The 27,923-nt window shown below is 36.5% G+C and overlaps 2 protein-coding genes across 4 annotated transcripts; one reads left to right on the top strand and one right to left on the bottom strand.

Annotated features, from left to right (window-relative positions):
• The first annotated feature begins 32 nt into the window (after positions 1 to 32).
• On the top strand, positions 33 to 2,479 carry LOC123549744 (tripartite motif-containing protein 3-like). Its single transcript, XM_045338063.2, has one exon. The coding sequence runs from the start codon at positions 263 to 265 to the stop codon at positions 2,210 to 2,212; it is 1,950 nt and encodes a 649-aa protein (XP_045193998.2). The 5' UTR covers positions 33 to 262; the 3' UTR covers positions 2,213 to 2,479.
• Positions 2,480 to 13,784: 11,305 nt separating this feature from the next.
• LOC123550334 (BTB/POZ domain-containing protein 17-like) lies at positions 13,785 to 27,558 on the bottom strand. Of its 3 annotated transcripts, none has more exons than XM_045338764.2 (3): positions 27,456 to 27,558; positions 19,653 to 19,763; positions 13,785 to 15,073 (listed from the first exon to the last, which is right to left on the bottom strand). In XM_045338764.2, the coding sequence occupies exons 2-3, from the start codon at positions 19,754 to 19,756 to the stop codon at positions 13,825 to 13,827; spliced, it is 1,353 nt and encodes a 450-aa protein (XP_045194699.2). In that variant the 5' UTR covers positions 19,757 to 19,763; positions 27,456 to 27,558; the 3' UTR covers positions 13,785 to 13,824. The 3 variants fall into 3 exon arrangements, with proteins under 3 accessions (XP_045194699.2, XP_045194697.2, XP_045194700.2); XM_045338762.2 differs by having other exon boundaries at positions 27,440 to 27,518; XM_045338765.2 differs by having other exon boundaries at positions 27,368 to 27,499.
• Between the last annotated feature and the right edge of the window lie 365 nt (positions 27,559 to 27,923).

The raw sequence follows: 27,923 nt of genomic DNA, 5'->3' as shown, positions 1-27,923 counted from the left end.
AGATTTAGAAAGTAAATAGAAATATTCAATACACTTTTCAGTGTATAAATTTAACATTTGAAAATGGACACATGGTTTTGGGATTTAGTTTGCACATTTAAGCGATTCGTTATCAGCAAGTTTTGGTTACATAATCCGCATTAACTGAATATTTCAAGTTGAATTTGAAGTGCAATTTTATTCTTATGGAACAAGATACGGATTATGGTAATGACTGGTTTTAAGACGAGAGAAAACCAGAAGTAGACGGGTTTAGGGAAACATGGCAGAAAGAGTTGTACGAAATGTGGAGAGCGATTATTTAATGTGCAGTATATGCCTGGGTCGGTACAAGGATCCGCGGCTCCTACCTTGTGGTCACAGCTTCTGTAAACAATGTTTAGAGGAACACATTAAACAAACTGTTACAGACCCGACGGCTTTGTATTTTAAGTGCCCAAATGATCGAACTCAGGTCGGCAGACCGTCGCCAGGTCTTGCTCATAAACACTGGGCCGCGGCATTTCCGCCGGATACATTTCTTGGAAGTTTGTTGAGTGCAGTGCTTCTCCACGCGACCTCGGATAAATCAGAGATGGGCAGTATGACATGTAAGGACCATAAAAGTAGACTGAAAGAGTTCTTCTGCTTGAAATGCGCAGTTACAGCTTGTGCACTCTGTGTTGTCAAAAGTCACAAAGGAAGCCGATGTGAGTGTGTTGGTATAGATGAGGCTGTCGAACATTTTCGACCAAAAATGGACAAACTTAGAAACACATTACAAAAACAAGTACAATTTGCCAAACAATATCAGTACGGGGAAAATTCGGGTCATAATTCTCTACAAAGTTGTAAAGAAATGGCTTTGTCGGAACTAACTGATCTCGAGACAAAGTTGAAATTTTATTTCCAGACGGCGATGCAGCAGATTGACGATATGAAAGCTACGATAAAAAACGCGGGAAAGTCTGCAGTCAAAGACAACTCACAGTCTTCTGTTATTGTCGGCAAAATAAATGAAACAATCGGAAAATTTGATGAAGTCTGCAACAGTGGGACGGGTATTGAAATTTTGAACAGCATTTCAAAAATAGAAGGGCAAGTAAAACAGTATGATATCGCGCTAAAGGCACTTTCAACAAAATTACCGGCCATGGACGTTCATTTCGCGGTCAACGAAGAGACGGAAAGAATTTTTGAAAATCCTCCTGTTCTTGGGTCTGTAGTTATACAGAGCTTGAATCCTTATGAAATTGGAACTAGCAGGCAAGTGGGCTCTGAAACAAATAGCCAAATATTTCTTGGGACTCCCAGAGAAGTTCCAAGGCTATCGTTAAACTCTGCAAGAACGTCAAGATCATTGAGTCTTCCGGCCTCTACACCGAGATCTGAACCAGGGACGGCCAGATCGGATCTGACGCCGCGTCGGGCAAGAGTAACATTTAACGTGAAGCCGGCCGACCGCACTAACACGTGCTGGCAGTTGACGGGAGTTGCCATTATAGAAGATAGTATTGTTTTAACTGATGCTCACAACGGCCAAGTTTTCAGATTCTACATACGAAATGCAAATGCACCACCAGATCAGCTAACGCTGAACTGCCCGGTGTGCTTGTGCCAAGCCCACGATAGTACCGATGCAGTTGTCACTCTTCCGGAACAATGTCAACTTGCGTTTGTTGGAACCGAAGAAAGTCTTTTGCTAATGGATACTGTAACTACCGATAAACCGTACGAAGGTATCGCAAAACTTCCCGACGGTAAATTTGTGGTTTCATGTTGCGTCGTCGGCAAACAAGCCGTTGACATTATAGACACAAGAGCGCTCATTTTGAAAACTATACATAAAACGGATTCTGGCGAAGATTTGTTCAGTTGGCCTAGATTTTTATCCACGACTTCCGCTGGCGAAATTCTTGTGTCGGACCGAGATAAGCGCGCACTTCTTTGCATGGATACGCAGGGAAGAGTTAAATGGGCATATCCGACTAATGCGTCACCGTGGGGCGTGTCTTACCATCAGAATGGGGAGGTCTACCTATGTCTGGACAATAATCAAGTACAAGTTCTGACGGAAGCCGGACGATTAGTCGATAATAAGTTTGTCACTGCACGAGATGGAGTCAAAGTGCCATATGCAATTCATGCTGTCGGTGACAACATAGCAGTTACTGAATGGGGCTCGAGTCTGTTTACACCCAACAGCCCAAGAGTACACCTTTTCGCAGTATAGATAAACGTAGAATATACTGTAAGCTTTTGGTATTTTATGTTTAGTCTCTGGTTGTGTATTTGTCCGTCACGTGTGGGTGCTAGTGTTGGCGATGCTAAATTAATGTACATTTCTATTACATTTTGCAATCATCTGTAGTTACTCTGTAGGCGGTCGTGATTTGGATGTACAAACGCGATAAGAGAGCTACGGAAAGAGGAATCGTATGCTTTGTTCTAAACGCCTTCGTCCATTTTTATTGAACAAATAAAATTTCAGATACTAGTATCTGTTGGCTCAGTTTTAGTTCTTTTTATGCTTGATACAAAGATAGTCCACAGCTGTCTCCTCAGGCATGGTGACCCGAACAACCCGGTGTAGATTGAGCTGCGAGGTAGGCGGGAGTTAGGCTCCTTGACTGACCAAGTTTAGAAAATGTTGCCACTGGAGGATTAACAAAGCTTTTCAATCTTTTGACAAAGTGACCTATTTTTTTTTATTCAAAAGGAGAAACTTATCATATGTATTATCTTGTCAAAGATTAATTGAGACTGGGCCAAAATTGTGACCTTCAGAGCGTTCACAGTAGAAAGTGCACATTGGAAGACCGATGCCAGATCGCCTGTCTACACAAATTGAAATATCTGTTCAAGTAAGCTAAACAGGACTGTCTGTGTGTTAGGGTGGGGTTAGTTTCTAGATCTACTGTCACTCTCATAAATAATCAGAAACATGCAACTTTGGGCTCTAACATCATATTTGTTTGTTACTTAGGAGACCACCTTGCAAAAAGATGTCACTAGTGTAGTAAACTGGACAATGACCTCCAAGTTGTCAGTCTCATAGGAGAAAGCACAAACTGCAGTACAAATACAACACTGATATGGTCACAATCTTGCAGACCAAGTAAGACACTGTCAGAACAAGCAATATCCAGCACCTCTGTTGTACTACTATACACAGTGAGCAAATACCATTGACCTGAATGCCGACAGCAATATACAAGTTACACTGTAACTGCATCTTTATCCACACAAACATAGGGTAGTTTTGCACTGAGGTGTAACAAAATGAATAAATGTTTAATAATACACTAACCAAAAACAGTACTTTTTTATTTATCATTTTATTGTGTAACACCTGAAACAACAAAATTAACTGCAGCATAAAATCTAGAAAAAAAACAACAACAACAAAATACTCCTTGAAACAACATTATCTTTCAACATTCACTATTAAAACATAAGCTTAACAAGCTACTGTATATTGAAACAATATTGTGGTTAGTCAGTAAAGTTTGTTTTATTGCAATAAAAGGGTCATGATGGCACTGAGTCACTCACCTGGCCTTGACTGTATAGATCTATTACCTGACTTACTGAACTAGTTTCAGACCCTTTATCGATAAACTTTCAAACTTAAGTCTTGATTTCTTAAAGGTAAACATTCTAATCAGGTTTCATGTATTTTCATGTATATAAGGAAGAAAAACTGGTTGTTAGGGTAAACAAGATTTATCTATGGTTTGCCCTAGTGATCTAGATTCTGAACCAAGATAAGTCAGTTTTGAACCTGAAATAGACCATTTCAGAAAGACAAACATTCCAGTCAAGTTCTATATAGATCAAGCAGAAAATGTAGCTCTAACATGTTGACATGCTGCTCTATGGTTTGACCTAGCGACCAAGTACGAACAGTAGAATTGTTAATAATGCAAGATAATGGACTCTTCATCTTCTCTTATCCTTAAATCTAAAGAAAAAATTAGACTTTGTATGTTTCAGTGTAACATCAAAATATCTTTCATAAAGTTAACACCAGATGCAATAATATTCATGGGTGTCTTAGCCATGAATGGAATTGGTCTGAGGTTTACGAGTAAAAGATATTTTGATCTTGTGTGTAAAACAAACAAATTTTCTTTTTATTCCATGTCTTTTTTTTTATTGTTTTAGTCAAATTCATCTAATTCAAGCAGTGCAATGCCAGGTCACAAAGAAGAAATTTAAGTCACATTGTTCATGCTGGAAAAACTAAAGTAGTTCTGCAGGATTTACACACATTTTATGTTTCAATATTGCTGGCTTTCATTCCAAAATCATGTACTAGGGTGGTATATAAATATATACATCTTTTTCTTTACTTAAGTATATTTTTAATAATAATTTCTCAATGAGTTGTGTACTCTTTCCCATTCTAGTGTAGTCCCATACCTGTATTTTGATAATTTCAATGTTTGAAACAGTGATAGTACAAAAATAATTTATCATTACATTTCAATAAACCACTATATAAATCAAATGCAATATGATTGTATATTTGTGCGAAGTTTCTTGCTGGTGTTAACAGATTCAAACAGATCCATATCCTAACCTAAAAGCAATATCTTTAAAACAATAGGCTAAGAAGCAATGAATAAAATACTTTCTGATTCACCAGGACCTTTTCTGCAACTTTTCGGTAATAAAGTTTTTCTTAGGTTCGTCTTTATACATAGAAGGCAATACAAATCATATTACATACTATGAAACACCACTCAGTCCAGCATTAACAGCTCAAGCACCAGTGCTTACTCAAGCAGTTTATGTGGTTCTCCACCATTTTCCTTGTAATTTCTGGCTCTGAATTATTGTTTAATCATTTAATTTCGTGGGCATGAAATTTCGTGGTTTTGTCAAAATTGCAAATTCGTGGATTTCAACTTTAGAACATAAAATGAATCCATGGGAATTTTACATGTTCGTTGGGATTAACTTTCGTGGATTGACTCAACCATGAAAATTAGTCCCCCATGAAAATTAATGATTTTACAGTACTTGAATACCTGGATTATTCAAACACTTTGCTCATCTCCTTCTGACTTTGAGAGACTAATATATCTCTGTATCATTCTAAAGAATTTCAAGGGTGGCAACAAAAATTTGTTTAATTTTCAAAGTGCACAGTTTTTAATTTGCGTAAAAAAAAATTGACAAGGATATTTTCCACTATTTCCAGCAATTTTTGGTTATAAATTTTTCAAAGTATTGCAATTTTAACATTGATTATAACCTGATTCATCTAAAACATTTAAAACATCTTAGTCAGTATAAAAACAACATATATGCATACATGTCATACGTCCCGGATTGTCCGGGATTGTCCCGGAAATCACATACTCGTCCCGGTGTCCCTGACAGTGTTGAAATGTCCCGGAAAATTAAAAATACAGAAAAACAAAAATAACCCCCCAAAAAACTAGTTATTCTGGCCTATAAATTGTTGAATTTTTACATGAATAAAACACAATAAACAGTCACCGGTGTCACATTGTTTATTCCTAATTATCCGATAATCAGTTTCAAGCCCTCGAGCGGGACACATGTTGATTAAGCTAGCTCCGATCACCACTCCTATTGCGCACTGCGATCTTTTGATGACCCAGATTAATTTACAGTCAGCTATTTTGATGACCCTGATTATGAATTGACAAAATTATGCAATCAATTACAGTTTTATGATAATTTAATATTAGGAACAATAGCCGAAAATCTCGTTGTTGTTAGCACGTAGGCGATGAAGCTACATGTAGCCTTGATTGGAAGAAACGGCTGATAACGGTCAATTAAACGATAATTATTTTAAAAGGTTGTAATCTTTCAAAATGTAGATTGAGTGTCACACATGTTCTAAATTAAACTTTTGACTATTGAATGCGGCTTTGCCGGCCGGTCCTTGAAAATTGAAATATTTTATATCGATTTTATCTACAAGATTTATTTCATTCCTTTGAGGATTCCATTTTATTAATGATTAGGTAAACTTTTAAGCTTTAAAAAGATACCAAATAAGCTGGATTCTAAATCACGATGACCAGTGCATCAAAACTTTCACCTAAAATTCTAAGTAAAAAGGGGAAATAATTCATGAAAAATTGGTCCCAGAGTTATGCACCTTGTGTCATATGATAAGGGTAATGATGCTGAACAATTGTTTTAAGTTTGAATCAGATCCATTTAGTAATAACAGAGATAGAGTGAAAGTGCATAAAACTTTAACCTGAAATTCTTAGTAAAAAGGGGCATAATTCATGAAAAATTGTGCCAGAGTTATGCATCTTGTGTCATATGATGTGGGTGATGATGCTGAACAACTATTTTAAGTTTGAATCAAATCCATTCAGTAATAACAGAGGTAGAGTGAAAGTGCACCAAAACTTTAACCTGAAATTCTAAGTAAAAAGGGGGAATAAATCATGAAAAAATGGTGCCAGAGTTATGCACCTTGTGTCATATGATGTGGGTGATATTGTTAAACAACTAATTTAAGTTTGAATCAAATTCATTCAGTAACAAGAGGACCATGATGGTCCTGAATCGCTCACCTGTTCCCACATGACCCAGTTTTGAGTATGACGTCGTTTTTTCTATTATTTGATATAGTGACCTAGTTTTTGAGCTCAAGTGACCCAGTTTTGAATCTGATCTAGATATCATCAAGATAAAAATTCTGACCAATTTTCATGCAGATCCATTGAAAAATATGGCCTCTAGAGAGGTCACAAGATTTTTCTATTATTTGACCTATTGACCTAGTTTTCGAAGGTACCTGACCCTGTTTTGAACTTGACCTAGATATCATCAAGGTGAACATTCTCACTAATTTTCATGAAGATCTCATGAAAAATATGGCCTCTAGAGAGGTCACAAGGTTTTTCTATTTTTATACCTACTGGCTTAGTTTTTGACCACATTTGACCCAGTTTCGAAACTGACCTAGATACCATCAAGGTGAACATTCAGACCAATTTTCACGAAGATCTATTGAAAAATATGGTCTCTAGAGAGGTCAAAAGATTTTTCTAATTTTAGACCTACTGACCTAGTTTTTGACCGCAGCTGACCCAGTTTCAAACTTGACCTATATATCATCAAGATGAACAGTCAGACCAACTTTCATACATATCCCATGAAAAATATGGCCTCTAGAGAGGTCACAAGGGTTTTTCATTATTTGACCTACTGACCTACTTTTAGAGGGCACGTGACCCAGTTTCGAACTTGACCTAGATATCATCAGGATGAACATTCTGACCAATTTTTATGAAGATCCATTTAAAAGTATGGCCTCTAAAGAGGTCAAAAGGTTTTTCTATTTTTAGACCTACTGACCTAGTTTTTGACCGCACGTGACCCAGTTTCAAACTTGACCTAGATATCATCAAGGTGAACATTCAGACCAACTTTCATACAGATCCCATGAAAAATATGGCCTTTAGAGAGGTCACAAGGTTTTTCTATTATTTGACCTACTGACCTAGTTTTTGACGGCACGTGACCCAGTTTCGAACTTGACCTAGATATCACCAAGGTGAACATTCTGACCAATTTTCATAAAGACCCCATGAAAAATGCGACCTCTAAAGTGGTCACAAGGTTTTTCTATTATTTGACCTACTGACCTAGTTTTTGACGGCACGTAATCCAGTTTTGAACTTGACCTAGATATCATCAAGGTGAACATTCTGACCAATGTTCATGAAGATCTTCGAAAAATATGGCCTCTAGAGAGGTCACAAGGTTTTTCTATTTTTAGACCTACTGACCTAGTTTTTGATGGCATGTGACCCAGTTTCGAACTTGACCTAGATATCATCAAGGTGAACATTCTGATTAATTTTCATAAAGACCCCATGAAAAATGCGACCTCTAAAGTGGTCACAAGGTTTTTCTATTATTTGACCTACTGACCTAGTTTTTGATGGCACGTAACCCAGTTTCGAACTTGGCCTAGATATCATCAAGGTGAACATTCTGACCAATTTTCATGAAGATCTTGTACAATATATGGCCTCTAGAGAGGTCACAAGGTTTTTCTATTTTTAGACCTACTGACCTAGTTTTTGATGGCACGTGACCCAGTTTCGAACTTGACCTAGATATCATCAAGGTGAACAATCTGACCAACTTTCATAAAGATCCCACAAAAAATGTGACCTCTAGAGTGGTCACAAGCAAAAGTTTACGGACGGACGAACGCACGGACGGACGCACGGACGCTGCGTGATCACAAAAGCTCACCGTGTCACTATGTGACAGGTGAGCTAATAACAGAGACAGAGTGAAAGTGCATCAAAACTTTAACCTGAAAATCTAAGTGAAAAGGGGGGAAAATTCATGAAATATTGGTGCCAGAGTTATGGCCCTTATGTCAGATGATGTGGATGATGATGAGGAATAAATATTTCAAGTTTGAATCAAATCCATCAAGTAATTACAGAGATAAGTTGAAAAAAGAGAAAGTGCACCAAAACTTTAACCAAGGTGGTGACGTGGAAAGACGCCGATGCCGACGCCGGGGCGAGTAGGATAGCTCTCCTTATACTTCGTATAGTCAAGCTAAAAATGACAAAAATCCATTCTGATTTAATTGCATAAATGCAAGATGTTCAAAGATATTTTTTTTGCTAATCTTCTTTTCAGAATCTTTGACTTCCCTTTTAAAAAATCATATTTGGTCATAAAAATTATGTATTTGTAATTTAAACAAGAGGGCCATGATGGCCCTATATTGCTCACCTGAGTTAAGTTGCTCACTTGAACAAATTTCTTTGCTAAAGCTTCAAAAACAAGAAAGTTGGTCGGTAGGTAATAATCATGGTCACTGAAAGTCAGTTCTAAGATTATTGTATAAAACTGCACATATCATCCAAATTTCAAGGCTGTATCTTTAAAAACAAGATAGTAGGTCAGTAGGTCAAGGTCACAGTCAGGTGACCCTTATTATTTGGGGTAATCAGGAAATTATAATTAAACAGTCCAGGAAGTATGATCTGATAATTTTTGAAGTATTTTTTTCCTACATAACTCATACATCGAGTGACCCCTGGGGTGGGGCCTCTTTTCACCCCAGGGGCATAATAAAAAAAACTTGTTAGAGATCAACAAAGCAATGATTCATACAAAATATCAAAGTCATAAGCCTTGAACATTCAGACAAGAAGATTTTTAAAATCTTTTCCTATATAAGTCTATGTAAAATATGGGACCCCCAGGGCAGGGCCTCTTTCACCCCTGGGGCATAGTTTGAACAATTTTGGTAGTAGTCCCTTAAGCAATGCAACGTACTGAATATCTAAAGCATAGACCTTACAGTTTCAGGCAAGAAGATATTTAAAGTTTTTTCCTATATATGTCTATGTTAAACTAGAGTTGTCACAGGAGTGACGAATTATACCCCCACAATATGGCCTTGTCACAGAACTAAGCCAATGTTAAAGCTGAACTTGCTTGACCTTTGACCTACTGACCTCAAAATCAATACAGGTCATCTGCTGGTCATGATCAACCTCCCTATGAAGTTTCATGATCCTCGGCCCAAGCATTCTCAAGTTATTGTCCAGAAAAGGTTTAAATGTTCTGGGTCACTCTGACCTTTGACCTTTGGAACTCAAAATTAATAGGGGTCATTGGCTGGTCATGACTAACCTCACTATGAAGTTTCACGATCCTAGTCCGAAGTGTTCTGAAGTTATTGTCCGAAAACCGTTTTATATGTTCCAGGTCACTGTGACCTTGACCTGTGACCTACTGACCTCAAAATCATAAGGGGTCATCTGGTGGTCATAACCAAACTCCCTATCAATTTTCATGATCCTAGGCCCAAGCGTTCTCAATGTACCATCTGGAAACCGTTTAACTGTTTTGTGTCAGTGTGACCTTGACCTTTGACCTACTAACTTCAAAGTCAAAGTTGACCTGTATTTTATCATGTTACACCTGTGTACAAAAAATTATGATCCTGAACCCAAGCGTTCTCAAGTTATCTAACTGTTCCGAGTCACTGTGACCTTGACCTTTGACCTAGTGACCTCAAAGTCGAACTTGACCTGTATTTCATGATGTTACACCAGTGTACAAAAATTTATGATCCTAGGCCCAAGCGTTCTCAAGTTATCATCCGGAAACCGTTTTACTGTTCAGGGTCACTGTGAACTTGACCTTTGACCTACTGATCCCAAAGTAAAACCTGACCTGTATTTTATCATGTTACACCTATGTACAAAAAATTATGATCCTAGACCCAAGCGTTCTCAAGTTATCATCCGGAAACCGTTTTACTGTTCAGGGTCACTGTGACCTTGACCTTTGACCTTCTGACCCCAAAGTAGAACTTGACCTGTATTTTATCATGTTACACCTATGTACAAAAAATTATGATCCTAGACCAAAGCGTTCTCAAGTTTTCATCCAGAAACCGTTCTAACTGTTCAGGGTCAATGTGACCTTGACCTTTGACCTTCTGACACAAAAGTCAACTTGACCTGTATTTTCTGATGTTACACCTGTGTACCAACAATATGTGTAAATCGGTCAAGCCTTTCATGAGTTATCGTCCGGAAACCATGAAAACCAACGGACGGACCGACCGACAAGCTCACTCCTATATACCCCCCAAACTTTGTTTTGTGGGGGTATAACTAGGGAACCCCGTGGCAGGGCCTCTTTTCACCCCAGGGGAATAATTTGAACAATCTTGGTAGAGGACCACAAGGCAATGCTACATACCAAATATCAAAAGCATAGGTCTTGTGGTTTCAGACAAGAAGATTTTTTTAAGTTTCTTTCCTATACAAGTCTATATAAACCATGTGAACCCCGGGCCGGGGTCATATTTCATCCTAGGGGGATCCTTTGAACAATCTTGTTACAGGCCCACTAGATGATGCTACCTAATGAATATCAAAGCCCTAGGCCTTATGGTTTTGGACAAGAAGATTTTCAAAGTTTTTCCCTATATAAGTCTATATAAACCATGTGACCCCCGGGGCAGGGCCATATTTGACCCTAAGGAGATAATTTGATCAATCTTTGTAGAGGCCCACTAGATGATGCTACATACTAAATATCAAAGCCCTAGGCCTTATGGTTTTGGACAAGAAGATTTTCGAAGTTTTTCCCTATATAAGTCTATATAAACCATGTGACCACTGGGGCGGGGCCATATTTGACCCTAGGGGGATAATTTGAACAATCTTGGTAGAGACCAACTAGATGATGCTACATAACAAATATCAAAGCCTTTGGCCTTTGGCTCAGGTGAGCTAAAAAATTCTACTTGTACCCAAAACACCTTAACTTTTTCTAGTTCCTAACAGTAAGAAATAAAGAAGAAAATTTCCAAAAATTGTCTAAAACTAGAATGTGTCTGTAGGACACAGGGTGTGCCCCCCCCCACTGGTACATTTGTCACAAATAAGGAGAAATAATTCACGTGTTTGCAGTCTTAATGGGGTATAGCCTCAACAAACATTTTATGAAAAGGATTCATTATTCTAGGCCACATACTTTTTGAGCAATGAGCATTACAAACAAAAAATCCACTATTTTGGCTATTTCAAGAGCCATAACTTTGTAATAAATGCTATGATTCTCAAGAAGAATGCCAAGTTTGCAAGGACACATCATGATAAAAATCCAAGCAAGGTTTCATAAATTTACATCAAATTCTTTTTGAGCTAGACACATAATTAGGTGAAAATGTGCATTTTTTTACTATTTCAGGGGCCATAACTTTAAAAATAGGGGGTGGAGCCAGCCAAAAAATAAGAGGTGTGCAAGTTTATATCATGATAAAGACTTATGCAAGTTTTCAATCATTTATATTAAATACTTTTTGAACTAGGTGCATCACAAGGTGAAAATGTGCATTTTTGACTATTTCAGGGGCCATAACTCTGAAAATAGGGTGCGGACCAAAATGAACAAGAGGGCCATGATGGTCCTGAATCGCTCACCTGTTCCCGCATGACCCAGTTTTGAGTATGACGTCGTTTTTTCTATTATTTGACAAAGTGACTTAGTTTTTGAGCTCATGTGACCCAGTTTTGACCTTGACCTAGATATCATCAAGATAAAAATTCTGACCAATATTCATGAAGATCCATTGAAAAATATGGCCTCTAGAGAGGTCAAAAGATTTTTCAAATTTTAGACCTAATGACCCAGTTTTTGACCGCAGTTGACCCAGTTTCAAACTTGACCTAGATATCATCAAGATGAACATTCAGACCAACTTTCATACAGATCCCATAAAAAATCTTACCTCTAGAGAGGTCACAAGGTTTTTTTATTATTTGACCTAATGACCTACTTTTTGAAGACATGTGACCCAGTTTCAAACTTGACCTAGATATCATCAAGATGAACATTCTGACCAATTTTTATGAAGATCCATTCATAAGTATGGCCTCTAGAGAGGTCACAAGGTTTTTCTATTTTTAGACCTACTGACCTAGTTTTTGAACGCATGTGACCCAGTTTCGAACTTGACCTAGATATCATCAAGATGAACATTCAGACCAACTTTCATACAGATCCCATGAAAAATATGGCCTTTAGAGAGGTCACAAGGTTTTTCTATTATTTGACCTACTGACCTAGTTTTTGATGGCACGTGACCCAGTTTCAAACTTGACCTAGATATCATCAAGGTGAACTTTCTGACCAATTTTAATGAAGATCTTGTGAAATATATGGCCTCTAGAAAAGTCACAAGGTTTTTCTATTTTGAGACCTACTGACCTAGTTTTTGACCGCACGTGATCCAGTTTCGAACTTGACCTAGATATCAACAAGGTGAACATTCTGACCAACTTTCATAAAGATCCCATGAAAAATGTGACCTCTAGAGTGGTCACAAGCAAAAGTTTACGCACAGACGGATGCACGGACGGACGGACGACGGACGCTGTGCAACACAAAAGCTCACCTTGTCACTTTGTGACAGGTGAGCTAAAAATAGGAGGTGCGCATGTTCATATCATGATTAAGACTAATGCAAGGCTTCAGGAATCTATATCAAACACTTTTTGAGCTAGGCGTGTCACAAGGTGAAAATGTGCATTTTTGACTATTTCAGGGGCCATAACTCTGAAATTAGGGGGCGGAGCCAAACGAAAAATAGGAGGTGCGCAAGTTCATATCATGATAAAGACTCACGCATGGTTTAGTCAATTTATATCAAATACTTTTTGAGCTAGGTGCGTCACAAGGTGAAAATGTGCATTTCTGACTATTTCAGGGGCCATAACTCAGAAAATAGGGGGAGGAGCCAGACGAAAAATAGGAGGTGCGCAAGTTCATATCATGATTAAGACTCATGCAAGGTTTCATCAATTTATATCAAGTACATTTTGAGCTAGGCGCGTCACAAGGTGAAAATGTGCATTTTTGACTATTTCAGGGGCCATAACTCAGAAAACAGGGGGCGGAGCCAGATGAAAAATAGGAGGTGCGCAAGTTCATATCATGATTAAGACTCATGCAAGGTTTCATGAATCTATATCAAACACTTTTTGAGTTAGGCGCGTCACAAGGTGAAAATGTGCATTTTTGACTATTTCAGGAGCCATAACTCTGAAAATAGGGGGAGGAGCCAGACGAAAAATAGGAGGTGCGCAAGTTCATGTCATGATAAAGACTCATGCAAGGTTTCATCAATTTATATCAAATACTTTTCAAGCTAGGCGCGTCACGAACTTCGGACGGACGGACGGACAGACGGACAAGACCAAATCTATATGCCCCCACCACTCATGGGGGGGCACAAAAATTAACCAATCAAACTGTAAATGTCTCTCCAGGACGTTTTACTTAACCTACTGCACTCATAGGTCTAATCACTATCTTAATTTTTAAAGTATCAATATCAGGCTTATATGCAGAATTAGACTTGAAAAGATCCTCAAAAGGTATAACGTGGTCAAAATTAAACAAAGTGTGAGTTTTATCAAATATGGCATCTTTCGTATTAGCGTAACAAACAAATTCTTCTTGTACACCTTCAGTCGCCATAACCAGTACTGTTATCTTGAATCTTCTTTTCCTTTCACACTGTGTTGACAGAGCAAGTCTCACAGTTTTACACACTGCACCCGGGTTCATCAAATTTGTTGGCACCCTTATCACGACACAAGGATCATAAACGACCCCCTTTGGATAGAACATAACATGCCAGTCTAAATGGCTGTGTTGATCAGCATCAGAGCAACTAGATGGAGTTGTAAAAAATGCTCCTCGCACTTCACCTTGCTTCACTGCAGACAAATTATCAACCGTGATGCTTGTACTCCAACTTTCCGTGTCGTAAACTCTCGGAACAGACTTTGCACCCCACCTGTTAATATCTTTAGGAGTCATACCAACTATATCTAAATTTAATGTATGATATTTCATGGCAGAAAAAATGTTTCGCAGATAAAATTCTTTGTGATCATTTACAAACTGATCGTTTTCGAGAGTTGCGAGTTCTGACAGATGCATCATGGGAAACCGTATTTTCTCCATTAATGACTGAAACAGTATTTTTGTATCCTCTATATGCTCACATTCATTCTCAGTCAGCCATCTTTTCACTGCAACGTACAAACTATATTCTCCATTGATGACAAGGTCCGAGCTTTGGAGGAAAGTTAGGAGTACATCCTTACTGGTGTTAATAAATTCTGCCGTGTTCATCACCAACTCAAAATTACACAGCAGAAACTGAAGGCACACTTCTTCCACATTTTTATATCCGCACATCAGGGCATACTGTAACCACGAAATGACGACGTGCTTCGACTGTGGGGTGCAGTTCTCGCGTATATAATCCAAACATGACTTTGACAGGTCCGAAACATCATATTTATCCGCCAAAGTTAATAACGGCAAAATGTTATTCTTATCCAAGTCCACCTGTCCTTTATACAGATATTTCAGAAAGAGTTGAAATACAGCAGCACATTCTACATCTTCTTGAAGAACAATAAGATTGCTTCTACCCTCTGGCCATGTATCGCTGGAAAGCATTGTCTTGAAAACATCACTGCTCATACATAAAACCATCCTGTGTGTAGCATACCTTGAAAAAAATAGAGGGTACACATTACAGTAAAACACCGCTCGCTCGAGGTCGCAAGGGGATGAGCAAAATGCTCGAGTTATCCATGGTTTCGAGCGACCTAAACATTGACCAACATACGAAGAAAACTAAAGTTTGTTTTACCAATTGTCATCGGGACCGTTGCCTGCAGAGTAAACGGTGATGTGTAATAATAACATATTTGTGACATTTTCAAAAATAAACGTATTACAAACGTTATCTATTGATAGACGTTTCAATATATAATTTGTAAATGGCACATGTGAAGAAACAACTAAGATTTTTTTTTTTTTATTCATCAACAAGTGCATATCATAATTATCGTCTCAGTTTTATGAAACGGCTATATTATTTCCTTCATTTGCATGCAAACAACTGCTGATTAAAATACAAAGATCTCATAACTATCTTCTCAATCCCGCAGGAAGGGTGCTTTAAATTATCAGTAACTGATCGATATTTGATTAATAAAACTTTTCTTTAAGCTTTTATCAATAATTAATTTCATCATAAGATCAAATATACCAACAAACAAACATTTAAGATAGTCTGGGAATAGACTACGCAATTCTCACGGTGTGTGAAAATGTTTAATTAACCGATACATTCTGACCGCCGAAGGTGTGGAACTTTTTGACACCTCTGCTCGAGTTAGCCGGAAGCCACAAAGAGTAAATTAATACACAGGGACCAGGTGTCATGCTCGAGCGATCGAGTTATCGATGCTCGACCCAGCCATGGTAATATCACATAGAAAATAGAAGGAAATCGGCCGGGACCAAATGAATTGCTCGAGCGAGCCCGGGTACTCGAGTCATCGATGCTCGAGCAAGCGGTGTTTCACTGTATAAACTAATGGGTGATAAAATAAAAACACCTAAAAAGCGGGAAAACAAATTATTAGATATTGAACTACATCCATTATCCTTACTAACTGAAACAAATTAGCCATTGAGAACATTTATATTCCCTTCATTCCTGCCTTTACTTGTCAAAAATGAGCTAGAACTGTCTGAGAAATTTAACAAGAGCTGTCCGTAAGACAGCGCGCTCAACTTTTCTCAGTGCTTTGTTAGTAAAAAAAAGTTAAAAAGGGACATAACTCAAAATTCTAATCAGAGTTATAGGAATTGTGTCTCCTGGTGTAGACTTTGATAGTAAATAACTATTTTGAGTTTCAAGTCAAAAGCTTTAATAGTAACAGAGATATTTGACTTTATCAAAAATTTTAACAAAAAATTCTAAGTTAAAAAGGGGCATAATTCTGTCAAAATTCAAACAGAGTTATGGGGATTGTTTCTCCTGGTGTAGACTTTGACGGTAAACAAGTATTTAAAGTTTCAAGTCAATAGCTTTGATAGTAACAGAGATATTTGACTTTATCAAAAACTTTAACCAAAAATTCTAAGTTAAAAAGGGGTATAATTCTGTCAAAATTCAAATCAGAGTTATGGGGATTGTTTCTCCTCGTGTAGACTTTGATAGTAAATAACTATTTTAAGTTTCAAGTCAATAGCTTTGATAGTAACAGAGATATTTGACTTTATCAAAAACTTTAATCAACGGCGATGCCGACGCCGACACGAGTACAATAGCTCTACTTTTTCTTTGAAAATTTGAGCTAAAAATAAAAACAAGGAGCTGCGTTCAATAAACCCTTGATGCCCCCGGTGGCATCCTTGTCAATTCAAAGCAACCCAAGTCCAAAACGAGGTCAAGTTCAAGGTCAAGGTCAAAGTGAGGTCAGGTGATGTCTGAAGATGAGGAATGGTCACAGGTTACATCTGCATTAGTATCAAATCATTCTAGTTAGGAGTATTGAAATTTTATTTTCAAGATTTCTTTTTATTTTCTTGTATGTTCAAAGAAAGAAATCTTTGTAGGCAGGTAAAAATATCAATTACATTTTCATAACTAGAAGATGCTTTTGTAGAAAAGAGCATGTCAGACATTGTCTCCCCCAATGCATAGTCGTAACAGGCAAGAAGTCAGCAGGGGACAGGAGTGACAGTCAGAGACACTGATGGTTGGCTACAATAGGGATAGGCTATTTGGCATGTCCAATCATCCTATGAAGTTTCAACACTCTGGGTCAAGTGGTTCTCAAGTTACTGATCAGACACGGTTTTCCATGTTCTGACCCTTGTGACCATGACCTTTGAACTAGTATCCCCAAAACTAAAAGTGGTCATCTACTCTTTAAGCCCTATCACCCTATCAAGTTTGAAGGTTCTAAGTCAACTGGTTCTCCAGTTATAGATTAACAAGAGGGCCAAGATGGCCCTAGGTCGCTCACCTGAGAAACACACCATAATACACCATAACAGTGTAAACATAGACCTAGTGATTGCATGGAAAAAAATATTCTAACTAAGTATCATTAAAATTGGAGCAAACACAAGTATTTTTTTATTTGACCTAGTGACCTAGTTTTTAACCCCAGACGACCCATATTCTAACTTGACCTAGATTTTATCAAGGCAATCATTCTGACCAAATTTCATGAAGATCAATTGAAAAATACAGCCTCTATCACATACACAAGGTTTTCCTTTGATTTGACATAGTGACCTAGTTTTTGACCCCAGATGACCCATATTCAAACTTGACCTAGATTTCATCAAGGCAATCATTCTGACCAAATTTCATGAAGATCAATTGAAAAATACAGCCTCTATTGCATACACAAGGTTTTTCTTTGATTTGACCTAGTGACCTAGTTTTTGACCATAGATGACCAATAACCAAACTCAACCTAGATTTTATCAAGGCAATAATTCTGACCAAATTTCATAAAGATCAATTGAAAAATACAGCCTCTATCGCATACACAAGGTTTTTCTTTGATTTGACCTAGTGACCTAATTTTTCACCCAAGATGACCCATATTCAAACTTGACCAAGATTTTATCAAGGCAATCATTCTGACTGAATTTCATGAAGATCAATTAAAAAATATAGCCTCTATCGCATACACAAGGTTTTTCTTTGATTTGACCTAGTGACCTAGTTTTTGATCCCAGATGACCCATTTTCGAACTCGGCCTAGATTTCATCAAGGTTATCATTCTGACCAAAATTCATGAAGATTAATTGAAAAATACAGCCTCTATCGCATACACAAGGTTTTTCTTTGATTTGACCTAGTGACCTAGTTTTTGATCCCAGATGACCCATTTTCGAACTCGGCTTAGATTTCATCAAGGTAATCATTCTGACCAAAATTCATGAAGATTAGTTGAAAAATACAGCCTCTATCGCATACACAAGGTTTTTCTTTGATTTGACCTAGTGACCTAGTTTTTGACCCCAGATGACCCATTTTCGAACTCAGCCTAGATTTCATCAAGGTAATCATTCTGACCAAATTTAATGAAGATCAGTTGAAAAATACAGCCTCTATCGCATACACAAGCTAAATGTTGACGGACAGACAGACGACAGACAGACGCCGGACATCGAGTGATCAGAAAAACTCACCTGAGCATTGCTCAGGTGAGCTAAAAATGAAGTGTGACATATGGTTCCTGTGACCTTGACCTTAAGTGAGTGACCCTAAAACAACAGGGGTCATCTACTCTGTAAGTCCTATCAGGCTATCACCCTATGAAGTTTGAAGGTTCTAGGTCAGATGGTTCTCAAGAAGAAATGGATTGCAATATTCAAGCTGCTGTGACCTAGTCCTTTAATGGAGTGACCCCAAAGTCAAAAGGGGTCATCTACTCTGCATGTCCAATCATTCTACGAAATTTCAACATTCTGGGTCAAGTTGTTCTCAAGTTATTGATTGGAAATGGTTTTCCAAGTTCAGGCCCCTGTGAAACTTTAACAGAGTGACCCCAAAATCATTAGCGGTCATCTACTCCACATGTCCAATCACCCTATGCAGTTTCAACATTCTGGGTCAAGGTGTTCTCAAATTATTGACTGGAAATTGTTTTTTCATGTTCAGGCCCCTGTGACCTTTGATGGAGTGACCCCAAAAACAATAGGGGTCATCTCTTCCATAAGCCCTGCCACCCTATGAAGTTTGAAAGTTCTAGGTCAAATGGTTCTCCAGTTACTGATTGGAATGAAGTGTGACAGACAGAAAGGGCCAAAACAATATGTCTCCTCCAATGCCAAGAGGATGTTTGCTACTTTTTAATGAGTAAGACTAAAATTAACATTCTGTAGCTAGTTTTTGGTTTTAAATTGTTCATACATTGTAATTTTTCAAGATAACAAGAGCCTTTGGAGGACAGCAACACCTGACTATAAATTCAAAAAGCATTGTCTCTGAACAAAATAAAATGAATACAGATATTGAAAAAAGGACATAATTTTGTACAAATGTAAAACAGAGTTATGGAGCCCATGCAATGCAAGTAAAATCATCAGAGAGAACAAGTGTATGAAGTTTCAATTCATTCCCATTAGTGGTTACCGAGATAAAAGCTTATATACAAAAGCTTAACCAAATAATGTTTTGCCGTTATTAACTTGGTGGACAAAGTAGTGAGTGCAATGTCTCTCTCTATATTCTTTGAATGGTCTAGCTAAAACAAGTACAATTTACCTTGTATTTCCAACTTTTAGCTGAATATCCGAGAACTCCTGTCTCTCATAGAGAGAAAACAATCTGTTGAGTGTGTGGTGTGAATTATTCACTTGTTTAGCCATGCTGTATCTGAAAATACAAGTAAAATTTCAATAACATTACAAGAGAAATGTCATTGTTGCACAATTGGTAGGAGTGTGTATTGTTGGAATTATCAATACAATATTCGTTTCAAAATGATCTATATTCGATATATCATATGGTATTTTTATATTTATTTACATATATGTTTTACATGTATGTTTCACCAAGTCTGAGTAACACATTTTCATATGCATTTAAAAATAACATGTGATACTTCAACCAGTAAAGAATTCTATGATTTCAAGCACTTTTGTTACTACACATGAAGATGTAATAAAGATACATTTAAGTTTCAAGTCTTTATCTTATATTGTATTAAAGTTATATCCAGAAAGCAAAGATTGCCAAAAACTTTAAGTATGAAAGGGACATAATTCTGTCAAAAATATAATTAAGAGTTATGGGGATTGTAACCACACAAGGATACTGGTACTGATGATAAACCCGAACAAAAAATGAGGTTTCTTACCTGTAACTTTTTCATTTCTGCAATTTGTAATCAATGGTCAGTATCAAAATAAAGCTTAACATTTGCTGAAAACTTTAAATAATTCAAATTTATATTTAGTGAGCAAACTCACACGAAGTGATGCCCTGAAAGGAGTTTGTAAAATGGGGACTGTACGAACGTCGACTGATGATAAATTCGACCACTTTGTCATTTACAAAACTTTCTTCGTAGTATTATACTGAAACTTTCCCCAAAAGCTGCAACAGTCATTCCTGATCAAGTAATGTGAACAGTGACCCAATGTCAGGCCTTCATGTGTCTTCAGTGAGCATGCGCAAAAAACACCCTCTCCTAGTAATTTTGGATAAATATTTTTATACAGATAAAACTAAGTCATTTATTTATACAGAATATTTACCAATTTTGTTTTTGTTTACACCAGTTGGTATTGTAAGTGGAACCTTTTAGATGGTGTGTTCAATTTTATAAATAAACAATTGTATAGTAGTCGCAACTTGACCGCGATGGTTGGCCTTAGGCTGATTATTCATATCGATTATTTCATTGTAGAAATAAGGCGGTGCTTTGGGTAGCCGTATATATTACATGTAATTAGTTTGTATACAGTATGTATACTTACATTTGATCAGTTTTTTTTTTTAAACTTTCCAATACACTAAATTCATATTTACACAAATTTATATTTGCAGCTCATGTTTTTCAATGCAAAGAGATTAAGTGTTTTACGTACACCCCTTTTCACTAATAGGTTGTGCCTCATTATGTATTATAATACAAAGGTCAACCATCTACTATAATCGAACATTTCCAAGGTGGCTGACTTAATCATCTGTCCGGGTTTATCATCAGTACCAGTATGATGATTATAAAGAAATATTTTTAATATCAAGTCATTATCTTTTAAAGTACCAAAGACATGTCTATAAACAAAGCTTTCGAAAAAATCTAACATGAATATAATTCCAAGTATAACTCCTTGGACCAAGGAGTTATACTTGGAATTATATTCATGTTAAATTTTGACAGGCGGCGCAAAAATGCATCTACGAAAATGAAGATAATTTTCAGACTGGTTAGAAATTGTTTTAACACTATATTAAGCTTCAGTGATTTTAATGCTGGTGTAGCAGACTAAATCGGGCCGATTACAGCAGGTAATTGTTTGCCAATTATGCAGGGCTTGAGCTAGGGAGCGACTTGAGCGAAATAGTCGCTTTGTAGCTCCCCACTTCGCTCTAATCTAACATCAAAGCGAAATTCAAGTCGCCCGATTTTTTTATCCACACTCCTCCAATTATCCGCTATCTGCCTGGAATACATGATGGCATAATTTAAGCTCCGCCTACTTCAGATTATGGAGAAGTGCGAAGGTGACACTTGTTTTGTAAACTGACTGTTGATAAACAAAGCAGTAGGGATTTATATTACATAAGCTTACACATTCTTTTTTGACCATTAGAAAGTATCTTACCATGTTTGGCTCCAGTAATTTCCTTAAATCCACTTAATTTTACTCGTATTTTTCAAAACCCAAACTTTAGAAACATAACATTATCAGTAACACTTTTTGTAACTAAAATAACCTAACTGAAATTTACGCAAATTTTTGACACCTGCCATCAGAAACTGGGTTAAACCTGTTTGACAACAGTTTCTTTTAATGTGTGCCGACACCAGCGTATCAAAGAGACACCAGCAGATCAAAGAAGATGTGTATTCCGTGTGATGTCATAGTGATGTCACTGCTATCGACATGTATTTAATTCACATACTTGTTATTTAAAGTGACTGACTTTGAGTGCATTATGCACTGGGAGCTTGATTTATTTTCTTTTTTTATTGTTGATATGGAATAAACTCTTTTTTAATTGTATTCATATTTAAAGGATTTTCTTGGTTTGGACAATCATTGCAAGAGTGAAAAAAAAGCTTGAATTTGCAGTTTAATCACATTACTACTGTTTGCAGATCAAATTGCCCTTTCCTCCTTTTTGAAATCGATAGAGTTACTCTTTTACGTCACAAAAACGGTAAAGCTGAAGCTATTTTTGGAGCAATGCTGACAGGTTAACCCCGCCTCATTATTCACTTTGTGGTGAAACTTTTTTCTTTATCTTGACGTCACACAAAGCGCGCGCTCTGACTCTATCTTTGAAGTATCGCCGTACTTGCATACATTGTAAAGTGCAGTGAATAAGGAGATAATAGATAAATATTGTTTCAAAAATAGAATATAGGATATTTCAACTACGTTCAAATGAAAACAGCGTTTTATGTTTGTTATGACAATTATTATCGACGAAATTTCTAACCATGCAAAAGTATACATGGTGTTATAGAAAGGTATCGTCATTGATCATTGAACCTTCAAGCTCCGCAACACTTGCAAAAAATGTAATTGTTATATCCATAAAAAATGATTTATTTTATTTTTTTATTTTATTTTTTTGGTGGGGTTTACGTGTAAAACTATGTGAATTTATCTACTATTTATTTGAAGTCGTTTAAACACTATATCAGTTATTAACATACAGGCAGCTGATAAGCCTTGTCTTCGTTCATGGAAAGAACCAGGTATAGACTCACATAAGTCAAAATAATTCGACGTTTAGTTTGTTTTATATTTGTGAAGGTCACTCTAAAAGGACCAAAATAACTGAGGATAAATCACAGTACTTACTGGTTTTATCGCTTGCACACGCCGATTCTGATTTTATAAAATTTTATCATATTTTAGCTAGTTTTAACCAAAATTTGAAACAACTTTAACATGTTTTACATAGAACAGAAACAAAGGTAATAAAACAACTAGCCTATAAGAAATCAGATAGTAAACATAGGAAGAAAATATCATTTACAGTAAAGTTAGGCAAGCATTTGTAAATAGATGTTAGGGACCTATGGTGGCATAAACAACAAAGAGAGCAGAGTAATGGATATAAGAAAGAAGTCACCATAGGAAAATCCAGTAGTGAAAACGTACAATAAACAAGCAACAGGTAACCAGGTAAATTTTAGATAAGAATAATACCGCGAAATTTAGGTGTCCCGTACACAGGAAACGCGTGTGGAGCTTTTAATATCCAACAGGTTTGCTTCAAACTTTCAACGTCGATAAAAGATAGATGTAGCTAGAATATTAGGGCATTTTCATTAAGATACAAACTTTAAACTAATCAAAATTACATAAAAACGGCCGATTTTTCATAAATTTACCGGTAAAATTTTATACAGAGCGTTCGTAAATAGTTACTATGTCTTATAAGTAAATAAACTGAAATCAATGCGAAAAATAAAATTGGACTTTCGGCTAGAAAAGGCAAAAACAGAAAAGAAAAATCTTTAATAAAAAGAAAATGCCATCAATTTAAAAACATACAGTAAAAACGAAATTGTTAACCATAATGCGAATAGTAAAGTACATGGAGTAAATAAAAAAATGTCGATGACAGCGGCGTGGCGTGTAACCTAAAAATAAACCTGTGTATGGAAATGTATCGGACGTAAATAGATAGTTGTTATCAACCAGTCAAAAATATAACGATATTCAACTCTTGAGTAAAATCATTTAGACTACCTTTTGATACCTTTTGATACATGTAAGTTTTATTTGAATTTATATTTAACCCAAATCTGGCAATGACAATTTCTTTCGAGTGGAGAAAACTACTCGTAACTGTTTCCTAGGATCGCGTCAAATTTTTTAGACTAAGACTCACATATTCCGTAAGAAATTGCCGACTTTTTTCAATTAGGGAGCATGCCCTTCAATCAACGATGAGCGAATCCAACAATTCCAGTCAGTAACGTTTTATAATTATTGTATAAAAAATAAACACGAGGTGCATTATTTAAGTGTGCAGCAAAAGGTACTGAAATTTAGGCAGAAAAAAGCCTGTAATGTAATAGAGGGTGTCTGTTTTCATATCCACGCTACCTAAATGTAGTTTGCATTGTGGCAAGATTCATTTAAATTTTAAATGAAGATAAGTTTTAGTACATCTGTTACAATCCAGTTAAACGCAGTCTATGTAAACAAGTTCATTCAGTATTTTTTACTCGTATCGGAAAGGCGGAGTTACCTGTATAGACGAGATCCAAAAATAGCTCCAGCATCGCTGTAAAGGTACAAGTTTATCGATTTAAGAAAAGACGAAAGGGCAATTTGATCTGCAAACAGTAGTAGATTCACAAGGTTAAAAATGATAAGAAAACAGAATCAGTGACATTTTCAGTGAATTTGTTATTTACTTTAAATTAACAGACTTTGTAAACAAAGACAGGGAATAATAAAAATAGTCAATAAAAATAAAAAAGTTTAGTTTGCAATTTCTTTCCAATAAATATAGTTTTCTTATAAAAAAAATGCGAAACTGCTACTAAATATTGTGATATTAATAACTGACGTCATATATCGTTCGTCTACAAGTATGGCTGAACGTTACAGAAGTCCACCCGAGAAGTTCATTTTATTTAATTGAACACTGTGAGAACTGCAAAGCTTAGATTCCATAAAAAAATGGTACTTATATAACAGTCTTGCATTTTTGTATCATCCATGACATTGTAAGTTGTTGCTGGTGATCCATGGTTTGATTTGTGAATCGTCAGCCCCGACTCGCGGATCGGATCGTCACTTGTCCGACGATCCACAGCCCTGCATAAAATTAACCAAAGTATAACACCTTGGTGACCTTGACCTTGGGTATTATGGGCCAAGCCCCTGTACATACTTTGTTTGCGTGCTGAATAACAGGCCTTTTTTTCATCAATTCGGGAATGCCACTGACACTGGTGGAATTGGGAAAATGCTCTTGGAAATTGTCTTAATTGGGACAATTTGCAAATTACCAAAATCTACATAAATGTGTTTTTGTGTGAAATATTAATGAATTACATTTTAGTAATTGTTCAACAGTATTATGATTTACCTAAATATACATACAAATTAGCAAAACTATCTTAAAACAGCAAAACCCCTAAAAGGTATAATCATTTGGGAATTTTAAATTCAACTTTGGGAAAAAAACATACTTTTTTGCATTGGGATTACCTCCTTTTACCGGAGGTAGATTTATAGGGGAAAAAAGCCCTGAATATTGTTAATGTGATGTTACCTGGTTACAGTAAGATATAAGCAATAGTAACAAAGAAAAACAAAGGTTGCCGAAATTCAACCAAGAAAGCTCACACAGACGCCTGGGCACATAGAATAACACCCCTATTCTCCGAATATTTTAGACGGGCATAGTGAATGAACTTTTTTGATCTAAACATGATTTTTGTCAGAAATGACATCACACCTGGTCAAAAATGTCACAAGTTTATATATTGCAAATGACACAAAGATGTAACACGCATACCTGTCAAGTCTGACGCTTATATCGTGATTCTCACGAATTCAAGGTTTGATCACGATTTAACGAATTTGGAGCATTTTCTCAAGCTTTCTAAAAAATTCAGATAAAAAAATTGTGGACCAGTTATTTTCTCTAATTTGCCATCTGGCATCGTTATTTTAAGACAGGATGAGACAACAATAAGATACATCAACAATAAACAGAAAACACATGTCAAGTGTCGTTTTCAATGTACTGATTACGTAACAGACCTGCCGAAACTGGTTCTGGCCAGTTTTTGCTTTAACCGAAGCTTCCCGAGAAAGATTGTACCAATCAAATTGATGCGTTAATTTCCGTATGACTACGAGCCAATTACGTAAATCATCGATATTGACTGACTGATTACTATTTATGCATTTCGTGGACGTTGCATTGTCGGAAAAGTATTAGAACCATGATTCGCGCACTTGACCTTGACCGACACTAAAAAAACATGACGATGCCAAAAAGAAAAAAGAAAAGAATTATTCTTCAAAATAAACCAACGCGCGGGAACTGGAATTTCCTTGGCTTAGAAAAACAAACAATGGACCTAGTTTTGCTTTCTGCAAGCTATGCAGGAAGTAAGTTGTATGCACAACCATTTTTCCGGTGCAGGTTCAAACCGAAAGTACATTTCAAATCGAAAGTAGAATATGTAGATCAGTGAGACGTTTTGTTTGTATTAAACATTTAGGTCCATCAATATCACGGCTGTAATAAAACCTCAAAACAGTTTTGCTGACAAAATCAGTTATAAAATTTGCATTATTAATTTTATTTGTTTTTTAGAAAAATAAAGTTTCTTGTAGATCAATCATGAAATAAAAAAAAAAAAAAAAAGTCAGGTCACATGTGTTTTCCATATAGACTGTGTTAAAGCAAGGCAAAAAAGAGTGGACATGAAATTCATATTAATGATCTCAGAAAGCACCAGAATGCATATTTTCATATATACTTTTAAAAAAAATTTCTTGTGGAGTGGGGGGATCCCCAACCCCCCGCCAGAGGGAGGGAAAGACCCCTCCTGTACCAAAGAGCTATAAAAATAAATAGATTGGCAACTTGAAAGGCATATAGAGCAAATCTCGCCAACCTCCCGTGACAAAAAAACGAGATCTCGTTTCTCCATGCGCCATTTTGTATGCGAAAGCAATTATTCATCGGTAAAATAATTATCACCGTATGACCACGCGTCTTTCGGTGGCAAAACAAAAACGTGTACTTCGTGTCTTAATTAAGACCATTTCACATTAAACTAATTTTGTTTTAGAAGCTAACATGTTTTTAAATGTAGTTTTAAAGGTACAAATTGTAACTCCATGCTCGCCGATGTTTGGTTTTAGTAAGATAACGCCGAATCACGCTCTGACACGAGCTCACGCGAGATTACAGCCAGTTGCCATTCTGTTTATTTTATACTTCTTTGCCTGTACCCACCTCCATTTGTCGCTCGCTGCGACTCGCACAAATCTCACTCTTTCATATTTTGGAAACTTGACAGGTATGAACACGTATCCATGGAAATATAACTGTGAATTTTGGAAACAGCTTTACCTATTTCTTTGATTTGATTAGTATAAGTGAAAGCACGATACAGCGATACCTTGTGTTTTATTATTCCGTAATGCCGGCGTAATGTTATAATTTTGAATTTTGTCCAAATACGACACACTGTCCGAACACTATACCGCAAAAATTGAAGGGAATTATTACGTGTTGTAACATATATGTACCTGGTGACATAATTTCATTACAGTATTGAAGGAGAAGGTTGATGTGTTTTACAGGCTGTAAATTATACTAACCGCATGCCAATTTTACCCGTAAAAATCGTGAATTTTCTTGCAAGACGTGAGCTGTGCTATTTAAGTGTCATGAATATCGATTAAGGTCAGATGACAACATAGGTATAATTTTTCAGGCATGGACACAAGTTAATGTGATCTTGTTTATTCTGTATACAACTTTGACAATTTTTCAATGGCTGCAGCACACATGAGAACCTGTTTTAATTGTGTGTAACTTACACTTTCTTGATGAGTGCTGAATAAAAATCAAACGAAGAGTTGTAGTTCCCAAATTGCAGTGGTGGTGTATGACCTACATAAGGTTCCCCTAAATGCAAAGATAACAAGGAAAATAGCTCTTCAGAGATAAACAAAACAAAAAAAATGAGAACAATTTGAATCGGCCATTATGTAATAAATCTACCATAACGTCACAATATTTTCTTTTTTAGTGCCAGCAGGAATAATGTATATCTACTTATATCCCTGGTGCCAGTGAACA

Source organism: Mercenaria mercenaria, chromosome 6 (genome assembly GCF_021730395.1).
Source record: "Mercenaria mercenaria strain notata chromosome 6, MADL_Memer_1, whole genome shotgun sequence".
Lineage (NCBI taxonomy): Eukaryota > Metazoa > Mollusca > Bivalvia > Venerida > Veneridae > Mercenaria > Mercenaria mercenaria.
This window is presented reverse-complemented; position numbering and strand designations above follow the sequence as displayed.